The sequence below is a fragment of the Thermobia domestica genome, chromosome 12 (assembly GCF_964235325.1).
Source record: "Thermobia domestica chromosome 12, izTheDome1.hap1.1, whole genome shotgun sequence".
Lineage (NCBI taxonomy): Eukaryota > Metazoa > Arthropoda > Insecta > Zygentoma > Lepismatidae > Thermobia > Thermobia domestica.
The window spans coordinates 228,078,652-228,101,427 of NC_137465.1; the positions used below are offsets into that span (position 1 = coordinate 228,078,652).

Genomic DNA, 22,776 nt, shown 5'->3' on the forward strand with positions numbered 1-22,776 from the left:
CCCCTAGTTACGTCATTGATGTTACAGCAGCATTCTTGTTTGTAACACTTGTAAGTTTACGTTTATCGTGTAAGTTTGATAAATGTAATAACCTGACGTAGTCCCATTTAAAATGCTTCACTCTGTACATATATAAAGAAGCAGATTTAAAATGTTTATTTCCAATGAACGGCATAGATAGATACATATCCGATACATCACTGGATAGAGGAAAGTTCAAAGGTATAAAGCCTCATCTATTGGTTCCATTCAATGCCTACAGCAGCGCTGTGGTTTGTTTAGAAGAAAATGGCGAAACCCCAAGAGAAGTCGTTTTGGGGTGCAGCAAGCATGCAAGAACTGAATTCATTGTTGCAGTGCAGCGTGCACTTAGTTGTAACTTCAACAAAGGGCCGCCTCGTCATAAACATATTTACAATTGGTACAAGAAATTCGTAACAGATGGTTGCATATGCAAAGGGAGAATAGCTTGTCAGATGAAAATGTTGAGCGCATCCGAACTATTTTCGAACATAATCCTAGAGAACACACAGGCAGAGAATGCATAAAATAAAACTTTGAACTTTCCTCTATTCACTGATGTATTATTTGTCTCTATATCTATTGTCGTTCATTAGAAGTAATTACTGTAATCTGCTCCTTCTTTTTGAAGAGATGACGCCATAATGACCTTTCTCATATGGTGTACATTCTTTCATAATTTGGTTTGCTAAACCACTTGCAGTCAAATGGGCCGCGTGTGAAATAATGATCTTGCTCAACTGTTTTACAAATAAACGAATAGCAAAGTATTATTAACCGGACAAAATTAAGAATGTTTGGGCATACAAAAAGAAGACCTTTAGAAATATGTAGCTCACTGAGTAGATACCATAGAAGTAAGTGGGGAAACGAGCCTGAGGAAGACCAAAGGAAGTGTTAAGAACGATACGGTGCAGCGGATATGACGTAATATAGAAACAGGTGGAGAACAGTGATCCGGAAAGCCGACCTCAGCTGACTGGTAAAAAAAGGCTTAGAAGGGAAAAAAATTAGATGAAATCTTTGAGTTTTACGTCCCACGGTTATGCCGGCTAGGCTAAAGGAGACGGTGATGATGAGAAATGAAGAAGGTGGGAGGAAACGGGAGAATCCCGAGGAAACCCACGCACACGGTGTTTGTTCACCACAAAGTGCACTTGGCGGAAGCAGAATTGAACCTGGGACCTCATGTACCAGAGGTAAACGATCTACCACTGAGCCACCGCGGCCCCTTAGAAGAAGAAGTAGTAAGTACTCTTATTGTAGATGGCACCGACTTATTTAAATAGTATTGCGAGAACAGCGGGTTGTCTGTACTTTACCGGGTATTAGCAATATATCGACGCTGCGCCTCGAAGAATCGCTATGTGTTAAAACCACAACCTTTCAGAAGCAAAAAACGTTCTGAACTTAAAATTTTGCCAAATATACACGGAAACACTTGAAAAATATAATAAAATTGTTTCTGCGTTAGCTTGCTTCAACAATATTATATTACTATTTCTGTGTTTACGTAACACGTCTGTTTAACTTTTGCGCCTTTATAAGCACATAGAGGATTTGTACACATTAATCAATACGTACGTGATGAGAACCTGAAGTCTTTAATTTCCTATTTTTTTTCATTGTTGTGGCGAAACAATCGAATATTCACTTATCACATTATAAGGGACGCTGCCTGACAGCTTTCTGGTTTATTTTCACGTCATAACTCATTTTCGACAAAAATGTCACATGGCGGTTCTTCGAGGCGCAGAGACACTATATTAGCTGATATTTTACCAAATTGTTGGAAAGCATGGAAACTGTTTATGTATGCAGAGAGTTTTAAGGTAAAAGTTATTAAATATAGTAATAGGTACTTTGGATTCCTTCCACATTGTGTGTGTCATTAGTGTGTGTGAAGGCAACAAGAGGAAAAAATTCCTTAGATGTCAAGAGAGAAGAGAAGAAGCTAACACACATACACATATCTTCATATTTGGCTCCGAAAACTTGGAAGTGCATTATACGCAGCAAATCACGGTACTCGTGGCGGAGAAAAGTCTCCTTGTTGACTTCCCCATTATATCTACAATCAAGTTAAACAATCTGTACACATTATTCGATTCAAACGAAATTCGCACCACAGAATCATCATTTCTTAACCTGTCAACATTATAACTATACTAGGTTAAGTCCTTAATATTGACTGAAAAATCTTAAAATTATAAACTATTGTTTACAAAGACAAAGGCCCATTCTGTTTTTAAAATTAAAAAAAAAATATGTATTATTTTTTAAAATAATACATATTTCTTTGATTTTTGGAAATACAGTATACATTTTGACAAATGAAATATTTTTCTATTTACACTTAAAACTCTTTAAGTATTTAGAATTGTAGAACTTCACGCACTGTTGGTCATAAACATTCAACTAATTTCATTCTGTATTACAACCTTTAATAACATACCAAAGCGTACAAGTTTGATACGCATACTGTTCCAAAATAACTTCAAATGTTTCTTTCACGTATTACATATATATTTACAATACACAGCATCACCAGATTTCACGTTTCGTTTAAAAAACAGGCCAAGTATCACCCTACTGTCATGAAAATGAACACAGATCCGGCTGGTTCAATTTGATATGTTCCTCTTCATTCTGTACAAATTATTGTCTATAGAAAATTGAGGTTTAAACAATCGGAAAAAAGAAAATCTATATATAATACAGTTTTCTTGGAGTTCTTAGATGCTTAAGACCAATTTACCAGTACGATATTTACAAGTACATTGTATACAATCTTAAAATTGGAAAACTTAGCGCAATTACAGCTTTATACAAAAAGATAACTCAGTCAGTGGCACTTGACCTTTCAAAATATCAAGAAATATAAACATCTCTTCTAAATTCCTTTCTTTTGTTGTACCAAAAAAAAAAAAAAAAAAAAAGTGACATGCAAATAAATGGCTCCTATTTATTTTGTTCAAACCATCAAAAAAAAAAGTTAAATAATCATAACGACAATGAAGACGGATATTTGGTTTCCATTTCTCATAAAAACTAATTATTTCCTTGTAATTATATTATTAAAAAACCTTGTATAGATTATGAATCTAGATTACATTTTTTATTTTTAAATTTCTTTAAACACATTTAAAGTTTGTTATGCGATGATCGTTCCGCACACAGAATCAAATACTAAACACAGCCAGTGGCTTTGAAAAATTTCACAGTCACACATTTCTTTCTCTCTTTACTGGTGGCTCCTTTGCATTTCCTGTACAGCATTGATATTTTCCTCAGTGTAGTCCAGAATTTTCCGCTGACACTGACGCACGTATTGCTGCTGCTTGTGGTATATTTTCAACGCTCCTTTGATTGTGATAAACGCTATTCCTCCCTGTAATCATTTAAAATCTTAGCTGTCATTTCCTGTAGACCTAGTTCCTAAGCATAAGTATGGAATATAAAACATCACAACAACTTTCTTTACATACAAATTAGTCATTTATTACTTACGTTAGGTGGAGCTCCCTGTCCCCTATGCTTAATGCATGTAGCTTCGATGCGAGAGATCCGGGTTCGACTCGCAGTGGGAGCTCATATGGTTCGGATCCCACAGCAGTATGTCCATGTCTCATATAGCTTCGATATTGAAAGGGACGCTAAACTCCACATCAATTAAGCAATCAATTTCTTAAGTAACTAATAAACACTGTTTACCACAATTTCTCTAACCCATATAAAAAAATGGAAGAATTTACTCTTACGAATTTGTATACGAGCAGTGTTGATGAATCCTTGCCTTGCCTCAAGCAAAGGGAAACTTAGTTCTCTCGCTAGTTATATATATGTAAAATAACCCAATTTTACTTCATTCTTCAAGTCTTGTTCTACAATTATTAATCATCCTCTCTTGCAGAAGCTTAATATACTGTATGTCTTAAGAAACATGCATATATTCTTCGTTTCCTCGAACCCTTCCTTACAAATCTACAAACGGTATCTTCACAAATTTCCTGTGCATGCACGTACAAAGCTTTTAGAATGTTTTACTATTCTCGAAAGTGGCTTTTGCTCATTTGCTACAACTAGATCCTTCTTTCCCTGTCTTTCTACAATAAAATCTAGGAGCTGGAGTGAACGGATAAGTAGCAAGATAGAGATGTCACGCACACAAAAGCTGAGTATTAATGGCTAATACTCAGATGATCCTGTACACATGTCAATACTACTCCGATAGAACTTCCTGACATCTTACAAGCAAGAAGACACATCTTTAACAAAGATAGCTATTCAAATATTTATAACATGAGCACGGATTTTACCTTCTGGCTGTTCTAATGGTTAGCGCGTGTGCCTTTAGTGCACGGAATCTTGGCTTTGATTCCCGGTGGGCCAGCAGTAGATGCATTATGGTGGTTTGGATTTCACTTTTAAACTCAGGTGCACGTCTCATATAGTCTCAGTGCTGAAATAAACAACCAAACGACTACGTATTTTCACATCTTTCATTGTAGTTTCCCTTGGTTCTTTATCACATTCACATAAAGGAAACTACAAAAAAGCACCACTTTCCTTATGTAGTATGATTTTTTAAAATTTTAGATGTTTTCAAGTCTCAAATCGAGTCGAAGACTATTTCAAGGTGTACTAATTCCTTGTAAAGTGAAAACTTAAGTCCATGCGCATACTTCATTTTAGTTCAGAGAGCATAGATACGAGTCCCAGTATCAGCACATTCTCGTGTCTGTGAAACTAACGAGTTATGAGAAATACAGAGGCACAATATCCAAACTAAGACTGGAAAAGAGGAATATACACACCAGTTCATTTCCACTTAGTTTTTCCACTAGCAAGAAAAACTGGATACTTTTGGTAATTATCTTGCTACGTTTCAGTTAAAATTATAAAACCTTTTGAAGTTCTTTCTTTTCAACCTATAATCAGTCAAGCAACAATGCACTATGACTTAACCAAATTCTACTAATCGGAGAATTCTACTTAATAAAGCTTTAATTTTTGTATTTCTTCCCTGTACTAAATAGTTCTTCATGTAAAGTTGGGAAATACAAAAAAAGAATTAACAATACTTATTATAAGCAATATATACCTGGTATGATTCTCATAACAGAACCGCCTTATGGAAGTAAATATAAAAAAACAACACAGTGAGCCTCAATTGGGGACACTTTGCTATTTCAATATAGATAATCATTATCTTGCCTCCATGAAAGCCAGATTAGAAGACCATACCACATAGTTTAGGGGATAAGTAAATGTTTCGTTATTGAGGGTCACGAAGTTGCTTCGTTATTTATCGATTGTCTTTGTACCATATAAAAGGAACGTAAAATATCACTTGTATTTTCTTTCTCTGTTTAATTTTATTCCTTCAAATATCTCTTGTTCTAATTTTCCTTAAATAATACACATCCTCTCGAAGATAGCAGTGGTAGCTGGTACAAATATCTGATTTTTTTTTTTTTTTAACAGAATCCTCTATTTCGAGAAACATACAAATTGCTTATAATTTGTACGGATTTTCTGTGTAACACATGATGCAGTTAACAATGCATTACTGAACAGAAAATAACGTAAGTTTGTATGTACGGTAATTAAAACTTGTAGTAAAATAATAATAATAAATGGAACTTCAAAAAGTACTACTAATGACCTACCAGAACGGTCCTCTGAAGATTAGACGGTACAGACTCAAAAAAAAGTTTTCCAAAAAGGGTGGCTACAGTTGGAAGGAGTAAAGCGCTGCAAAGGACTCTCGTACCGGAAACGGGATCCGAAAGTGGAGGCACATCTAAACTCGATCTTTGCCGCCTTTCATCGGATATGCTACAAACAAAAGTAATAAAAATCATTAGTAATACTAACAATCACATTTCATCAATATATTCATATGAGGATTTCGCACAGTAAGAGCGAACTCCAACAAATACTCATGTCTTGATAATGGATTCTGAACGGTCAAAATAATCGTCATTAATTTTGAAACTATTTTCAACGGCAAAGATGAATAATCTTCATAAATTATACACATGAGGCACGAGAACTGGCTGCCACAGAGGAGCTTTGTATTTTCCCAACGTTTAGACTGCACTAACTTTCGTTGAGTTCACCCTTACTCACACGTATATATGACTTGAGAACGCTTCGTGTATAATCTTTACCATTAAATGCTATGTGTAATATCAAGCAGACAATCTCATTAAATATATATGATATTAACAAAGTTTCTGAGGGTCTTTGTTTCAAACATAAGCCCAAACAACTTACAAATAAATCTGAATGTTGTTTAATTATCCATACCCATTATCCTTTTATTAAAAATGGTTAAAGATTACAAGAAAACATTGGATTATTCCATTAAAATGGAATAACAAAAGAAAAACTTGTCGTTGTTAGCTCAAGCGATATAGAACTGTCCAACAAGAGGAAGATGAAAGGTTTTAAGTCCCTACGCCAGTTCACTGTCCTCTTTATTGTGGTAAAAAATCACAGTCGAAAAAAAAATTATATTTTAAATATTTTTCATACAGGTGGAAAAACCAGAGATTAATTTATTTCTCTATGCTCATTGAGTTAGAAGAGACCAGAAGTCTCCACCTAACAGTAAATTTCTAAAAATTGTTCTATGCTACGTGACTTCTGTAGGTGAGTGGGTCACAACAGAAATAGGTTAAGAGGAATTTAACCACAGTTACACGATTCATATAAAAGACTGCCGTAAATTTGCTTCGGGGTTGAGTTGGTACAGTGGAGAAGCAAGGTAGTTGTTTTTAAGAAGTCTCCATCGTATAGAACATAGAGATGGATCTCTCCTGCCCATCAAAGGTTGGAACTTCTGGTCTCTTCTGCCGAATAATATTGTAAGTGACTATCCTTCTACTTATCCCATAATTTGGAGAAATGTTGAATTGTAATTTTCAATAGGAAATGTTCAAAATTCTTACCATGTAATAGGAAATGTCTCCCATCTAATTCATAAACATTCAATTAATTAGCTTTCACTTTTTAATTAGTTATTAATTTTGTAACTACATTTAATTTGTCATTATATTTCAATAAATCATTTTATATGTACTATCAACCCTTTTTAACATCATTTAAATTTGTTTCCATTATAATAAAAGGTGTACCTTATTGACAGTGACAGGCATTTTGGTTAGCCAATGCTCTTAACAAGATATTTCAATTACATTTGCTAATGACGTTATGGCTAACAAAGTTAAATATCTCACCGCAATAGAAAAGTACACCACATTATTATATAGTTGGTATGTACCTACTGGAACCTATTTCATATGAAATAATTATATCTTATTGTATATTGCGCGGGAAAAGTAATAAATGCAACACTTTTTCTTGCCAAAGATTTTATAGATAGCCAAACTAAAACATACTCAATGAAACTAAATATATTGTTTTCTTTCTTCATAAAAGCACAGATAATTGAGACATTTCATCCACCGCGGTTTTATTTATAGAATACATTATTCATAAAAGTCTTGTTTTCTGAGTACATAACTATCTGGGCAAGCTATAAAAGCATCAATGGCCCATTTCTCGACTTATGGTGAGAGAAATAATGTAACCACACGGCGAGCTACCACAACCACGAGAAACCACGAAGAACAAACGCCAGAATACCAAGTCTCCACACAAACCAGGAAGAAGAGAAAAACAGAACTTGCATCACCCGGGAAGCCACCAGCCCGCAAAGAGATTCGAAGACAGACAAACAAACGAATTTTTTTACTCCAAGGGGCAAAGCAGCCTACAGGCTGGACGCCCATCCTTTCCACACTATGGGAAGGTAAACAGACACTCTTCAGTTTCAGTTATGGTGAGTGCTTATGCATTTTTGAATCAAAACGTGTTGGGCATCGTGGGGAAAGACTGATATATCTGTTGGAGCATTTTTCAATCAGGGCACAATGCAACTTTGTTAATGTGTAGCCCAAAGAAAAAGTCAATATAACACTTAAATAAGGAATTCTTAATCATACTCAGTTACACGATCCCAGGTAAAAGTAACTCCATCAGCAGAGCACTGTCAGTAGAACTTTTGAAACAGAGTGGATGGCTTTAAACCTTTTGGGAGGCCGGGAGTCGGAACGTAAAAAATGAAATATTTCGGTTTTACGTCGCACGATTATGCTCGTTAGGTTACGGGAGACGACAATTAAGGCAAGTGCATGATGATGGAAGGTTGGTGGAATAAGAATGAGGGAGGAAACGGGAGTGTCCCGCAGACACGATGTTGTCCACCACAAACTTACTTGGACGGGGATCAAATCAGGGACCTGCACCAGAAATACGCACTCTACCACTAAGCCACCATGCTCCCCGGGAGTCGGAATGTGTCCAAATAATACCGGAATGCATTGTTTGGTAGTCGCACAACACATCCAGTTACTATACTTGCTGATGAACAGTGCATCAAGCGGTCCAAGAATTACATCACTCTTTTGTCCCTTCTGATCGTCTCTTAGATTTATGACATCCATCGCACAGTAATACTGCGACAGTTTAATTTATCATACACAAACAATATCGTATGCTGTACCGCACGAAATGGATTTCTGCGTAATGTCTGCAGACGAACCCATCGATCATTCCGAATTTCCTCTCCAATGCTAACTGATAGGAACTTGTGCTGCAGGAATTATAGGTAGACCAAATGGTAAAGTTCACCTAGATTCATCAAAATAAAGAAATAAAAATCCGTGTATTCAATACTATATATTTCCATCAATTCTTTGTGAATTTCAATTAGAATTCTCTGTTTAGCTCACAAAAATCCAACTACACCTTGCTGCTTTTTGTATATAGATGATACTAAAGTATGCGACAGTTTTGTGACACGACCCTCACACGACAGAGGATACTGGCACACCGAAAAATAAATAAAAATAAATTAAAAAACTATGCGCTAGTTTTCCATTTCCGGTCGTAATTTTATTTCCAAGGAATCAACACATATATGTTATCAGTTTAGCATCAAGTTGAAGACAATGAAAAAGATGCCAGAGAACATCGGAACTGTTAGGTGTTTTTAATTCTCGATGATCTTTATAGTGGTTCTTTCTTTTCTTTCCTTTTTTTTTTTTTTCGTTTCAAATAAATTTATTCTCTGTACTTCGGCCTATTTTCAATGGAATAGTGGTCAACGTAGAAAGGTTTCACTTATCTTTATACAGTAATCTATACGTAATTTTTGTATAATCGCATTTCTTTACACCTAGAAATTCCATGCAAAAATAATGCAATTTATTAAAATGTTCCGCTATTAAGTGAAAATTTTGTAGCAATTTCTACAAGAAAGCAAACTATCAAAAGAATTCATACTGTGACTTACCTTAGTTGCCTTTATGTAAAATATTTCCTGCCAAGCAAACTTTTATTTAACAATTCATTGTATTCGACTTTTGTTTCAAATGGGATATGGTGTAATAGTATGTACCAAGCTTACCGTAAGTGGCTACAATTTGTTTCATATAAGTATTGGCTATGAAACTTGAACGAATACTAACCTGAAAGAAGGAAAGATGTAACGCAAGAAGGGAACCTTGTATGTGTGCCTACGAAGGAAGTGAAGAACGCAGTCCTCCCAACGAACCATCTTCCCAAGAATAAGCATAATAGGAATAGTGGGAAGACCAACCAATAACACAAGTGGATCAGCCTGTTCCATTACAGACAAGCCTTCTTTATGACCTACAACCTAGAAGAACGAGGTCACAGGTGAATATTTTGCAACCAACGAACCAAATTTTGTGCTGTGCATATATAAAGGGAAACAACTGTTCAAGTGCAATTAGGTACTTACGTGATTACATCCATCAGCCGATACTGCTACAACATTTCTATCAGATTTCAAATCTACTAGTAAACACAATCTCACACATACACCCTCCATTCCAAAAGAAACCGAACGTTTTAAAAAAACAAAAAAGCAATGTACATTTTGGAACAAATCATTTTTATTAATCAATGTATTCCCCTTCTGCATCGATACACATATTTGCACGCTCCAACAAGTTGTCAAACGACTTCTCCATGTCCTTTATTGGAATGGTCTTTAGGACGGCGGTCGTCGCCTTCTCAATGGCATCAATCGATGCGTGCCACTTTCCTTTCATCGCCAAATGCAGTTTCGGGAACAGATAGAAATCGCACGGAGCGAGATCTGGTGAATAGGGTGGATGATGCAACCGAATAATGTGATTTTTGACCAAAAATTCAGTTACAAGTCGCGAACGATGTGATGGTGCATTATCGTCCAAAAGAGTCCAACTGCCGATTTCGCGATATTCGGGCCGAATACGACGAATTCTTGCCAGCAAACGCTTCATGACGCCCAAGTAAAACTCTCCAGTGACTGTCTGGCCGGGCTGAACAAATTCTTTGTGGATAATTCCTTTTGAATCGTAAAAACAAATCAGCATCACCTTAACTTTTGACTTCACCAAGCGACTTTTTTTGGGTGTTCCTTCATCCGGCGCTCTCCATTCAGCACTTTGCCGCTTTGTTTCGGGCTCATATTCAAAACACCACGTCTCGTCACCAGTTACAATCGATTTCAAGAAGTTTCGATCCTGCCGAGCACTTTTAACGATGTCTTTGCAATGCGCAATTCGATCAACATTTTGGTCTTCGGTGAGTTTGTGTGGTACAAACCGCGAATTAACCTTCTTAAGGCCCAAAACTTCGGTCAAAATGCGGTATGCGGTTGTTTGAGGAATGCCTAATTCCATTTCAATAACTTTCACCGACGATTTTTTGTTATGTTTGATTAATTCACGCACTTTTTCGATGTTTTCTTCCGATAATCCGGTTCTGGGACGGCCTGATCTTTCGTCATCATCCAGCGTCTCTCTACCCGATTTGAATCGCCTGAACCACTCGTAAACTTGCGTACGGGATAGACACTCATCACCATATGCATTTTGTAGCATTTGGTGCGTTTCACTAAAAGTTTTACCCAGTTTAACACAAAACTCAATTGCAGCTCGTTGTTTGAAACTCATTTTCCGACCGATGTACACAACACACTGAAAGTTGAAACGCAATAACTTTGTTGCCGTGCATCCAAATGTCATGACATTTATACCAGTTGTCAATGAGGGACTACGCCATCTACCGGTAAAATATTACAACAGATGGCACTAGTGGTACTATTTGTTTTCAAAAGTTCGGTTTCTTTTGGAATGGAGGGTGTATTCTCCGTTTGTAGAAATTATTTTACTTTGGCCTCAAATTAAGTATAAGGTCTTAAAGAATGAGAATTAGGATTTTACATCTTTTGACAATATTTTGAAAATATTTCCTTACAACACTCATTTTTCAAAACCTCATCCCTACTTCGTGGTCAACATTGTCGAATTTAGTCGATATACTGAAACAATCTTTTTTTTTTTTTTTTTTGAATGCTATCGGTGAACTTTTCCTTTTTTTCTTGGGGAATTTAATTTGATAAGCCCCACGTTGCCACAAAATGACCTTCATACTAATTTCTGGTTCAAACTTGTTGATAACAATGAAATGAAATTTTGAAATTTTACGTCCCACAGTTATGCCCTGTAGGTTGAGGAGACGAATGACTAATAAAAGTGAATGGCGATAAAAGCACTTGATGGAATGAGAATAAAGGAGGAGAGAGAGCAGCCCCGAGAAAACCGACAGGCGCGATGCCATCATAAACTCACATGGCTCGGGATCGAACCAAGAACCCTGGCACCAGGAGTAAGCGCTCTACCACTGACCTACCATGCTCCCTGAAAAAAATACCCGTCAGTTCACAGGCGGATGACGCGATGAAACGCTATGGCTACTCTCCCGGGAACTACCAATAATTTAAAATACGTGACAATTATAATGCTCATCAATCAGATCAAACAAATGTACCCTGTTAGAATATTACGAAAACTGCGTGAACATCTCATGTGCTACGTATACATGTTTACCCATAGTAACTCGATAGTGAGTAATATGTTATGCATTCAATTACGATAAACTTATCTTATGTGAGAAAGGAAGTAAACAACCGCTCTTTCCTTACATCACATTCTCCTTGGACACGAATTCAATGAAATTCAGAATGAAAATGTGGCACTGGACTGAGAACCGAACCCGGGTCTTCGGTATATTGTGTCGGTGCACTACTACTTTTTCACTCTTTGAGTAACATTTTAATCTTTCGTATCCTCATGTGCTCATGTGGCGGACTTCTTTGGAGAATAAAGGAAACATTTTGACAAAATGGGTAAATAGAATTCTCAGTACAACTTTAAGTGAAAATAAAATAAACAAATATTTTCGCACACACACATTATCGTAAGTACGAAAGCATCACGGTATTATTTGAAAAAATGACCCATTTTGTAACTTCGTACTGTTAACATTTAAATAATTAATAAATAAAACAGGGATAACAGAAGGAATACTATAATGTAAAATATTGCTACAGATATATAATAATAATTTATACACAATATAATGCGTTTCATATAAAAATTATTAAATATAATGGAGTCTAAATCACCATGTGATCATTTATAATAGTGTCAAGATATGCTTCAGAAATTTTAAAGTGAGAACACTAGGAGGGTTTCAGATATTGTGACGAGTGACGAAACCTGCATTTACCCGTTTGACCCTGACACAGCGCCAGTCATCTGTTCGGGTACTTCCTCGTTAAGTATCACCAATGAAGACCAATAGGCAATGGAGTATAGGGAAGAAATTGCTGGCCACATTCTTTTCAAAACGTAGATATGTGGCTACAGTTACTCCACAAGATCAATGCACAGTTACTGTTAAATGGTACACAAGCGTTTGTCTTCTGAAGTGTTCAACAGAATCAGGGAGAAGCGACCAAGGACTAGTTTGCGAGGAATCCTCCTACACCATGACAATGCTTCAACCCATGCTGCCAACCAAACAGTTGGTTTCATTGATCATACCTCCTATTAAACTTTTATCACATCCCCCTACAGCCACGATCTGGTACCTTGTGACTTTGTTATGTTCTTGTATTGAAGGAGAAACTTCGTGGGTATAGGTTTTTCAGCCTTGAAGATGCTGTGAACGCCTACAAAGAAAAGTTAGGTGAAGTGCTTGAAACCCAACGGCACCAGTGCTTTCGGGATTGATTTAGGAGGATGAGACATTGTGTGGAATGTCGGGAAGAATACTCCCGAAAAGTTATAACAGTTGAAACAAAGTTTGTGTACCCACAGCTGCATGTCTCAGAATTTTTCTCTTCGTAATAATGTTGAAAGAACTTTTATTCAACCTAGATTTTTTAATTGTTTGTGTTACTCAGTTATTGTATGTTCTGGAGAGGCAAGGTTAATGCATTTGTGTTAATGTTGCATCCCTCATTGCACAGTACATAAATTGGTTTTTGCTGTGGTGGGTTTGTGTATTGTACTTACGTACTCCATGCTGATCTTTAACATTGCAGACAGCTTATGTATCTGGATTCTTACCCCGATACTGGAAGGAATTATTACAAGCTTTTCGTTATAACATTTGCACGATATCTTACGAAAGAGGCATACTAGTGTATTACTCAGATTACAGTATGTTTCAAAATTAATATCGGTGTTTGTGGTATTAATTACATTTAACATACAATCATAAATAATAATACATCAAATGAAAAATCAATTCAAACAGGTTTTTTTTTTTTTTTTTTCTCTCTCTCTCTCTCTACAAGTGTTCAATGTGAGCACCATTCATCACACAGCATATATCGAGTCGATAGGTGAGAAAGGCTCAAACTTTCCGCCGGGATACGGCACAAAACATTCAATTTAGAGGAATCTCGTTGCAACTGTACCATCTCGTGAAGATTTGCTGACTCTCAGATTGATCACATTGCCACTTACGAGGGAAGTGCGCGATGTCACTCAGAAATAATTGCACCAAATTTGCTGTAGGACTCGGTAACGGGAATAGAAACGAACGTATGGAAGCATTCGTTTCGCAGGCGTTTGGAATCAGAAATAATGGGCTCTACAGTTCTGGAGAAGTATGGCCTGCCAATCAGATATTGATGGGACGGAGGCTTTGCTCGCCGTTGCGGCCAATGTAGAAGAGGTTAAATAAAGTAGAATGAAAACAGAAAAGATGAACTGAAGAGAAAATGCACCAATATCTTCCCTCAGTCCCAACAGGCGAATGCAGGGGTACTAAATCTATCAACTGACCTTGTCATTATTCATTGGGTATGCATCACTAGTTACCTTAATGAAATTAAAAAATTAAAGAAAATATTAAAAAATAAAGAAAATATATACAGAAATTAATCACGGGTGTCGCCAGAAGTTTTCCAGGGAAGGAGTCGAAATGAATGCTGTCAGTACGCAAGTATTAAATGTCTGAACCCACCAATATTAACTGAATACAATTATACAGGTTTTTGATATCTACGACGTGGCGCTCACCAAAATTAAAGTACTGTATGTTTGTGAGGAAAATTTAAATGTGTATTTCAGAATTAGTGATGTTTAAAATGGGAACGACTATGTATAGCCATGCCAAAAATAATCGTTTGAATATATACAAGACTGTTCATTAACGCAAAGGATAAAGGAAATATTTGAATTTGATCTACTCACCACTAGAAAGCAGCAAAATGTACTGGACAGAAACAGCCTCGCAACAATAACTTCGTTCAAGACTCCAAATATAACTCACGCATGGTTCACAAATACTGCATTTTAATAGTGTGAAAACAAAGTGAACATGAGCGTTTCGTGACATCGATTTATTTCTCTGTATATATTTTCTTTATTTTTAAATATAATTTCATTGGGCTAACTAATGATGCATACCCAATGAACAAGAGATAAGGTGGGTAATGCTAAGGACAGTTGATATATTTAGTATCCCAGCATTCGCCTGTTGGGACTGAGAGTGGATATTGGTGCATTTTCTCTTCTTCAGTTCATCTCTTCTGTTTTCATTCTATTTTAATTTCTGCATTGGCCGCAACAGCGAGCAAAGGCTCCGTCTCATCAATAACTGATTAACAGACAATACATCTTCAGAACTGTAGGACCCATTATTTCTGATTCCGAACGTCTGCGAAACGAATACTTCCACACGTTCTTTTCCATCCCATTACCGACTCCTACAGCATATTTGGTACAATTATCTCTGAGTGACATCGCGCCCTTCCCTCGTTGGAAGAGATGTCGATTCATCACTGAAGATGACACAATTCAGAAAATCTTAATCGTCATGCAGCAACAAAGTTGGCACGTAAACAGTAGTCTGTAGGGTTTAGAGCTTGTAGCAACTGCAAACGATAAGGGTGTAGATGTAAGCGTCTCCTTAAAATTCTCCACACAGACGGTTGCATTGTAACTACAGATTCAGTCTTTGTAAAATGTAAAACACAAAAAGGTCTCTGCTCACTAGTTGCCATCTTTGCTACTAGCGCTTTCTAACGGCAGACAGAGAAAACAGTGCATGCAGATGCGTGCATACAAAACTGGTTGAGTTGCCCTTTCATTTGATGGTATTATTTATAACTAAGTTCACTGTAATAAATACTGCGAAGCCTTAAAACCCCATATTCAATTTGAAACACCATGTACTGAAAGACCTGTACATCGGTCAGGGTTTCTGTCATAGCCAGTTACGAAGCTCCTGCTTTCGTCTGATTGGCTGCAAAAGTTAGACAACCTTGCTCGAGAAGTCACAAATCACATCTCAGCATGATGACAGTACAGCTTACAGATGACGAGAAGAACCCTAGCAAAAGTAGTGTGACGTAGGCATGGACTCGTCCACTTTTCGCACGGGGGTGTCAAATGACACCACGGAATAGCACACATATAACTTTACCCGGAGTGGCAGACTTCATCTAAGTATAGACCACACCTCAAAAACCGAAAATGGACTTGAACGTGTCGTTGACCTTTCCCCGCTGCCCCTGTTTTAGGGTTCTTCTCGTCATCCGTGAGCTGTACATACCTCGTATGGTTAAAGAAATATAATCTCAATCTTTTAACTATACAATTGTTCTGAAATGTAATACATATATTAATCGATTAACCACATTGAACTGAAATGTTTAAGGCTAAGTTTTGATGCGTAGTTTTGGAGAAAAATGAATATTTATGGCACCAAGAAGTATGCTGTTTGTTATCAATAAGAATTGATAGTTTTACTCTGCTGCGCTATAGTTTGTTCGTTTATATAGTGTACGTGTGTAAAACATGCACTGTTAAGTAGCAGAATGAATCTATTGATGTTTGACTTTCCTAATCATTTATTTATTTATTATGACACACATATTCTAACAGTAACGTATATAATACTTGTAAAACATCAAAAAGATACAGAGCTGGTAACCCAATTGATACAGTACTCAGTTCTCGCCACTTCAGCCATTAGGTTTCTACGTTGTTTCAACATCATTTCCTACATACTCGTACTGAGTGCAAAGAAAATAATTTAAATATTGAAATATTACCTGCATGACGGTAACAGCACCATATGTAACAGCCGTCCAATAGATAGATCCAACAACAATACCTGCAGCTACAAAGGGACATACTTTGTATATTACATTGTCTACTGCATCAAGTATAAGAACTACAGGACCTGCGGGAAGAAAATTCAAAGTTAATATTATTTAGAACATTTCATGCAGTTTGTTAATTGTATATTTAGTCCTTTGAACAACAACTATAATTTTCAGTTGAAATATTGGAAAAGTTAAAAGAATAGACGCACCGGAACCAAGCCCCAATTGTAGTTCAGAGTTTGCGTTCATAATAGGTTCCGTCCTTTATAATCAGATGTCAGGTAAGGACGCAAAACACAGAAACAAACAAAAAGTCTTCCTCCTATAACCATTGGTCAATTCAATTTTAACGTCTTCATGGCTATAAAATTATGGCCACGAAGATATTCATTCAGTTTCCGAAACATTTGAAGTTACCAAATCAGATGAATATGGTGGATCTTCTTGGAACTTTTATTTGACGGTTGTCAGTTTGCGCTAAGCTAGGTATGTGGCTTCCTGTTCTGAAGACGCAAAATATCGTCTTGCAATTTCCCAAGTCTCTTCGATTTGACGGCCTCACCTACTTTTGGTATAAATCCGGTATAATACGGAAATGTTATTGTAGCAGCGAAATCATCGTGGCGATTAAGATATAGGATCAACCCGAAAAAAAAAAAAGGGCACAAAGCCGAATTGTTGATACAAATGGAGGAGTGTTCTTTACAACATATCCAAAATCAGCTTTGTGGAAAAAATTCTATACGCAGTCAAATATTCTCGATTTTGTACTTCATTTTCTTGCAAAGGGAGCCTTTTGGTCAGCTACACATGTTATAAATGACCAGTAACCATGTTCTCATGCAATTTCACGCATTGTCCTGTTATGTATTTACTTACTTTCTGGAGGGGGAGTTTATTCCATCAAAAGAAAGAGATGAATATTATTACTGTTTACATGTACGCCTTCAAGTACTTCACTGGAAATCTTTCTCTATTAATCAAACAGACACACGGGAACGGGATTGGGGAAAAATTTATAAACACGAACCGATTCAATGTGACCGGGAGATATCAGGAATATTTTCAGGTGCAAATATAAAATATATATATAAAAAATCTTGCTCTACAAGAATCTGCGACAAAAATGATCTAAAATGCGACTGCATTCAGTTCTTGCCATGGTAACAGCTGTGCCAAACTCTGCAGAAGTCTGTAACAACCCGAGTGATAATGATGGCGATTTAATTACATAAAATATACTATTTTTTGGAGGTAAAGCATAGGGAACATACGCTCACGGACGTACGCAGGAATTTATTTCAGGAGGGGTCCAAAGCTTTTCAGGGGTGGTGGTCCAAACACAATTTCATGCTAAATTATATTAAAAATTGTAAAATTGCCCCTAAAATTAGACCAAAATTTACAAAAGTCCGGAATTCGAAGGGGGGGGTCCGAACCCCCAGGACCCACCCCCTGCGTACGTCCCTGCATAGGCTGATCAAAAGGGGCTCAGTTTAGTTGAAAATGAACTACAAAATCGAGAAAATTTGACTGCATGTAGATTTTTTTCCTCAAAGCAGACCTTGGCTATGTTGTAAAGAATACTCTCTTCCATTCGTATACAACACTTCAGCTTGGTACAGTCCGCAGCAAAACACCTGCAATATGAGCATGTAAGTTTATTGTGAAACTACGCCTAACAGCGCAGTGAATCAACATAACATCTAAGTGACAAGAATCACGCCAGGAAAAACTTCGACGTCCTCCGCTGCACACTTACTTTGGAGCAAGACTTCGTCGTTTCACTACAAACTTACAAGCTCATGTTGCAGGTTTTTGCTGCGGACTCTACTACGTTTTCCAGGTCAAATAAGATTACAACTCCACTACAGAGCCACATGGAAGAGATCAACACACTGCACACCCTTAACATCCTAAAGCTTATCATGGAATTGTGTTCGCGTTGATGAGAATGGAAGCTTCCACACTATGTTCTATTGTATCTAACAAGCAAACGTTCGGATGAAATGATAATAAAAAGGAGACTCTCTTTCTTTCTCTCTCTCTCACACACACACACATATATATCCACACACATATATATAGCATGTCAAAACAAGTGCTCATGCAAATTTTTGCAATTCGATAGCCATTAGTTCGGCACAAAACTGTACTTAAAACTTTCGCTCTTTTTATAAGATTTTCCTCTTCTGTTAAACTCCTAGATTTTTACTTAGATGCATATAACTCAAGATCTAATTAAAGTGCAAATATAAGTTATACTCATTTAAATTGCAATTACGCTGCTTTCCCTTCGGTCTAAGTTTAGTTTGCATACTCCAAACACCTGTCAACACTGCCTCAAAGGCAAATAAATAAGACACATTCCATTACAGTTCAAAGATACTGTACGATTGTTGTGTTCATTGGCTCAATAGTATCTGAAAAATATACAGTGTATCCTCACTTATAATGATAAAGTAGAAAACTGAAGTTAGCAAAGTGGAGGATAATGATCATTCACAAACGTTCTACGAGGGAAATTTTGAAGCACTTCAGATGTTAGCTTTTGTACTGACGATGCAAAATATCTCACTTTCAGTCACCACTTCTCCTCTACTCTACCCAGGCAATTTGCTCGAAAATAGGTAATGTAGTGCGAACATTCTGCATTTTTCTCAAGTATTATTACAGCTATCAACACAAAACTTATAGGATGCCTTTGCAACATAAAAGTCAAGTCAATTTCGAGTTGCGTCCCTTTCAGCAGCAATGAGAGCAGACCTATAACTTATTGTGAGATAAGAACCACAAGAGCTCCTGGTGGGAATCGAATCCGAGTCTCCCATGCCAAAGCCGCGTGCGCTCACCGCGTAGCCACGAGGGAGCTCGCGATATAAAAGAGTATGCCTTAACTGTTATATGTCTCGCACCCGCGAGGCTGCAACGTAATAACCGAATTATGAACGCAGGGATTTTTTAAAATACAGTATGCGGCAAAATAAACAGTATTGAAATTCATGTGCAAATGGCGCCCGGGCGCAATGTGGTATTAGCTGTGAGCGCCACATTGTATGCTTAGCTGTGTGTGGACTAGCGGAGTATGCACTTAGAGCGAAGATACTGTTACTCACAACAGAAGAGAAGGTGTTTATTTTAGAGCACTATTTCCGCTCATATGTTGTCGGCCAGCATCTCATTGCAGGAGATGAGTGGAGATGCCTCCATGTGGGGTATACTAAAGGAAGCAATTTTCCGAATAGATAATACCCTACCACTGTATTAGAGTTTTGTTTTGTTTTGTTGTTCCAGCAATCCGTGTTCACTAACATGTTCATCGATCTACAGAACGGCTATGAAGAATGTTAGACGTAATGGTCAACAGTTTGAACACGTGATGTACAGGCTCGATTCCTCTTAAATTTACAATTTGTGTTGAGTAACAATTAGTTGACATCCTTTTGACATTTTTTATGTTTCACTACGTTATACAAAAAATAAATAAATAAATGTCAACGATATGATTTCAGTATTGTTTGTTTTGCCGCATACTGTATATACAAAAAGAATTTTCAAATATTACTTCTTTCGTAAACTATATCTAAGCATAACATATATTAAAAGAAAGCCCACTAAACTGCTGTTCAAATGAGGTACACTAGTACTTATATATCAATTACAATGTGTATCAACAACATTTTTCTTCTGCTTCTTCTTTGTAAAATTTCATTTCCTACTTTTTCATTACTAGTGAGAACTTTCTGTATTTTTGTCACGTACTATGGGAGGAATGAACACAACACAGAATATTTGAAATGTAATGAAGTATGCCTCAGTTCTTTTTCGTTTATCTACGAGGCTGTGTTGCCAAGTTATAAGCAAATAAAATCAGGAAACTAACATTTTTTGTTGGGAAACTTTCAAAATTTCCCTCTATTATCTCCCTGTTTTTCGGAGTATTCAAACTTATACTGGAGGAAAGACAACTTAATTGAAATTTAAATTAGGAATAATTTGTATTTGTACTTCAATTAGGGTTTGAGTTATATGTGTCTAAGTAAAAATCTACGATTTTGCCTGAAGAGGAAAATCTTATAAAGGGCGGAAGTTTGAAACAAAGTTTCCTGTCAAACGAATGATTGTCGAGTTTCGAAAATATGCGTAAGTAATTATTTTGATATGCTGAATACAATTCAAAGAAGAAAATGGGGACCACTCCAATTGTCCGTCCCCATCCGAACGTTTGTGAGGCTAAAAATGATGGAATTAGGTTTTGTCAGCTATAACAATTTTGGACCAAAACACTATAGAATTCTTTACGCAACCTAGTTCGGTTTAGCATGCTCCGAACTAATTACAGTACCCCATTACTGATTATGCTTTCTGCCTTATATTCTCACAATTCTTACAATTATTAAAAGCTATAGAATTCTAATTATAGACTCTCTACTCCATCGTTGCCAGAACTATAAGAACTTCCGTGTCAATATACACATACACATTTAACTGTACCAAAGGAATCCCGAAGCGGGAATAAAAAATTAATTATTTACCGGAAGATAGTGAAAAAGTAATTTCAAAACGAAAAGACCACCATCCATGAGTGCTTTCATTATATGCTTCATTAGGTAGTAGGGGAGTAATTAGGTTAAAAAAAAGAAGAATAGCTGAGAAGCCTGCATGGGGGAAGGGAGACAGAACTCATGTTGAGACGCAGGTTGCTCTGCTTACAGTTTGGTAACACCTTCACGTGACCACTTGATGACCCTTGTATCTGATATTATGTCTACCTTTGAGTGAAATCTGAGTAATATACTCCTGGTGTCAAGATCGGAATCTTGTAATATACCTCACTAAATTTTGTAATATATCTCAGTGTTCTGTTAAGATTCGGTTTGTAATGAATTTCTATTTATAAGCTCCAAATGACCATTTAACATAACTTACCCATCTTAGGAAATACTATCAGGTACTCTGTGTTACATTGCGGACACGTTACTTTGCCACTAGTATTTCCCGTTCTGCTTCTCATCAACCCAACCGCTGGATGCATGCCTGATGTACCTAACAAACAGAAATAAAATTATTGCAAGTCAAGATTTAGAAGAATGAGTCGCAGACATTTCTATGAAAATTGATTAACGCTGTTAACTTGTCCCCTATCAAATTTTTATTTTCTTATTCTTGCTATTTCTAGTAAATGACAATACAATATTCCAGAGTAACCAGTTAACTGTTGAATTTAAAATGCAACTTTCACATTAAAAAATACCTTTTAAATAGATTTCGATTAGTTGAACGCTTATTTTTCGTACTGGGGAATATTTGAAATGTGTATATGGACCACTTGCGCTCCCCTAGCGTACGGATAAATATTTCAATCGACTTGAAATGGGGAAAACCGAGCTCAACCAAGTGCTCAAAAATTCATTTCAAACGGTGCACCGTTATTCTTTGTGAAAAACTTTTAACCACATTTCCCTCTCCCGCAGGATAACATTTAATCTAGGTATAGTTGTGAAATTGCTTGGTACTGTCATTGCTCCTTTGTAATTTCTTTCTCCTGATTGCCGTCATTTTGTTTCTCCTGTTGTCTTAACCTCTTCCGTTTGAGTTCCTTTTTCTGCGCTGTTCTAAATCTGCTGTTGTAGCACAGTATTCTTGATTTTCCTTCTTAAGTTTGTACGATTCCTTACTGTTATCCTGTGATTTACATTAAAAGCCTAAACGCTCTAGAAACAACGGAAATTACTTTATGACGTGTAAAATTGCACAAAGAGAATAATATTTAAATGTAATAATTAATGAATGCATTATCAACGGCCTGAAATATTCTGCTTTTGGCATAAACTTTGAACCCCACAGGTCCTTTACTAAACACATTTCTGTCAAAACGTCATGAAAAAAAATCAGTTCAAGTTCGGTAAGTAGCAACTATGTTCAAAATGTCAAACGATCCATCCGTCATGCGATCACAAACAAGAATAAATTCATCTTTGTTAGTATAGATTTATTAAAGACGTATAACTTTATGCGATATTACGAAGAAAGGAAAGAAAAAAATACAAAAAGAATTTTAAGACAGAATTATTTATTACTTAATGACAACTGTCAAACTTCTCACCCATTTTGTGGTCCCTCGACAACTACATGGTTGTACCCAAGGGCAGTTGTATCGTCTTCGTCTGTGGCGAAGCACACCCAGCAGTATCTTTTTG

The 22,776-nt window shown here is 36.6% G+C and overlaps 1 protein-coding gene across 1 annotated transcript; it reads right to left on the reverse strand.

Annotated features, from left to right (window-relative positions):
* Positions 1-2,443: 2,443 nt before the first annotated feature.
* Positions 2,444-22,776, reverse strand: LOC145667079 (E3 ubiquitin-protein ligase MARCHF5). The gene is made up of 6 exons (XM_081734795.1): positions 22,683-22,776; positions 21,506-21,622; positions 16,523-16,653; positions 9,564-9,754; positions 5,694-5,862; positions 2,444-3,412 (listed from the first exon to the last, which is right to left on the reverse strand). Exons 1-6 carry the CDS (start codon positions 22,684-22,686, stop codon positions 3,266-3,268), a joined length of 759 nt encoding a protein of 252 aa, XP_081590921.1. The 5' UTR covers positions 22,687-22,776; the 3' UTR covers positions 2,444-3,265.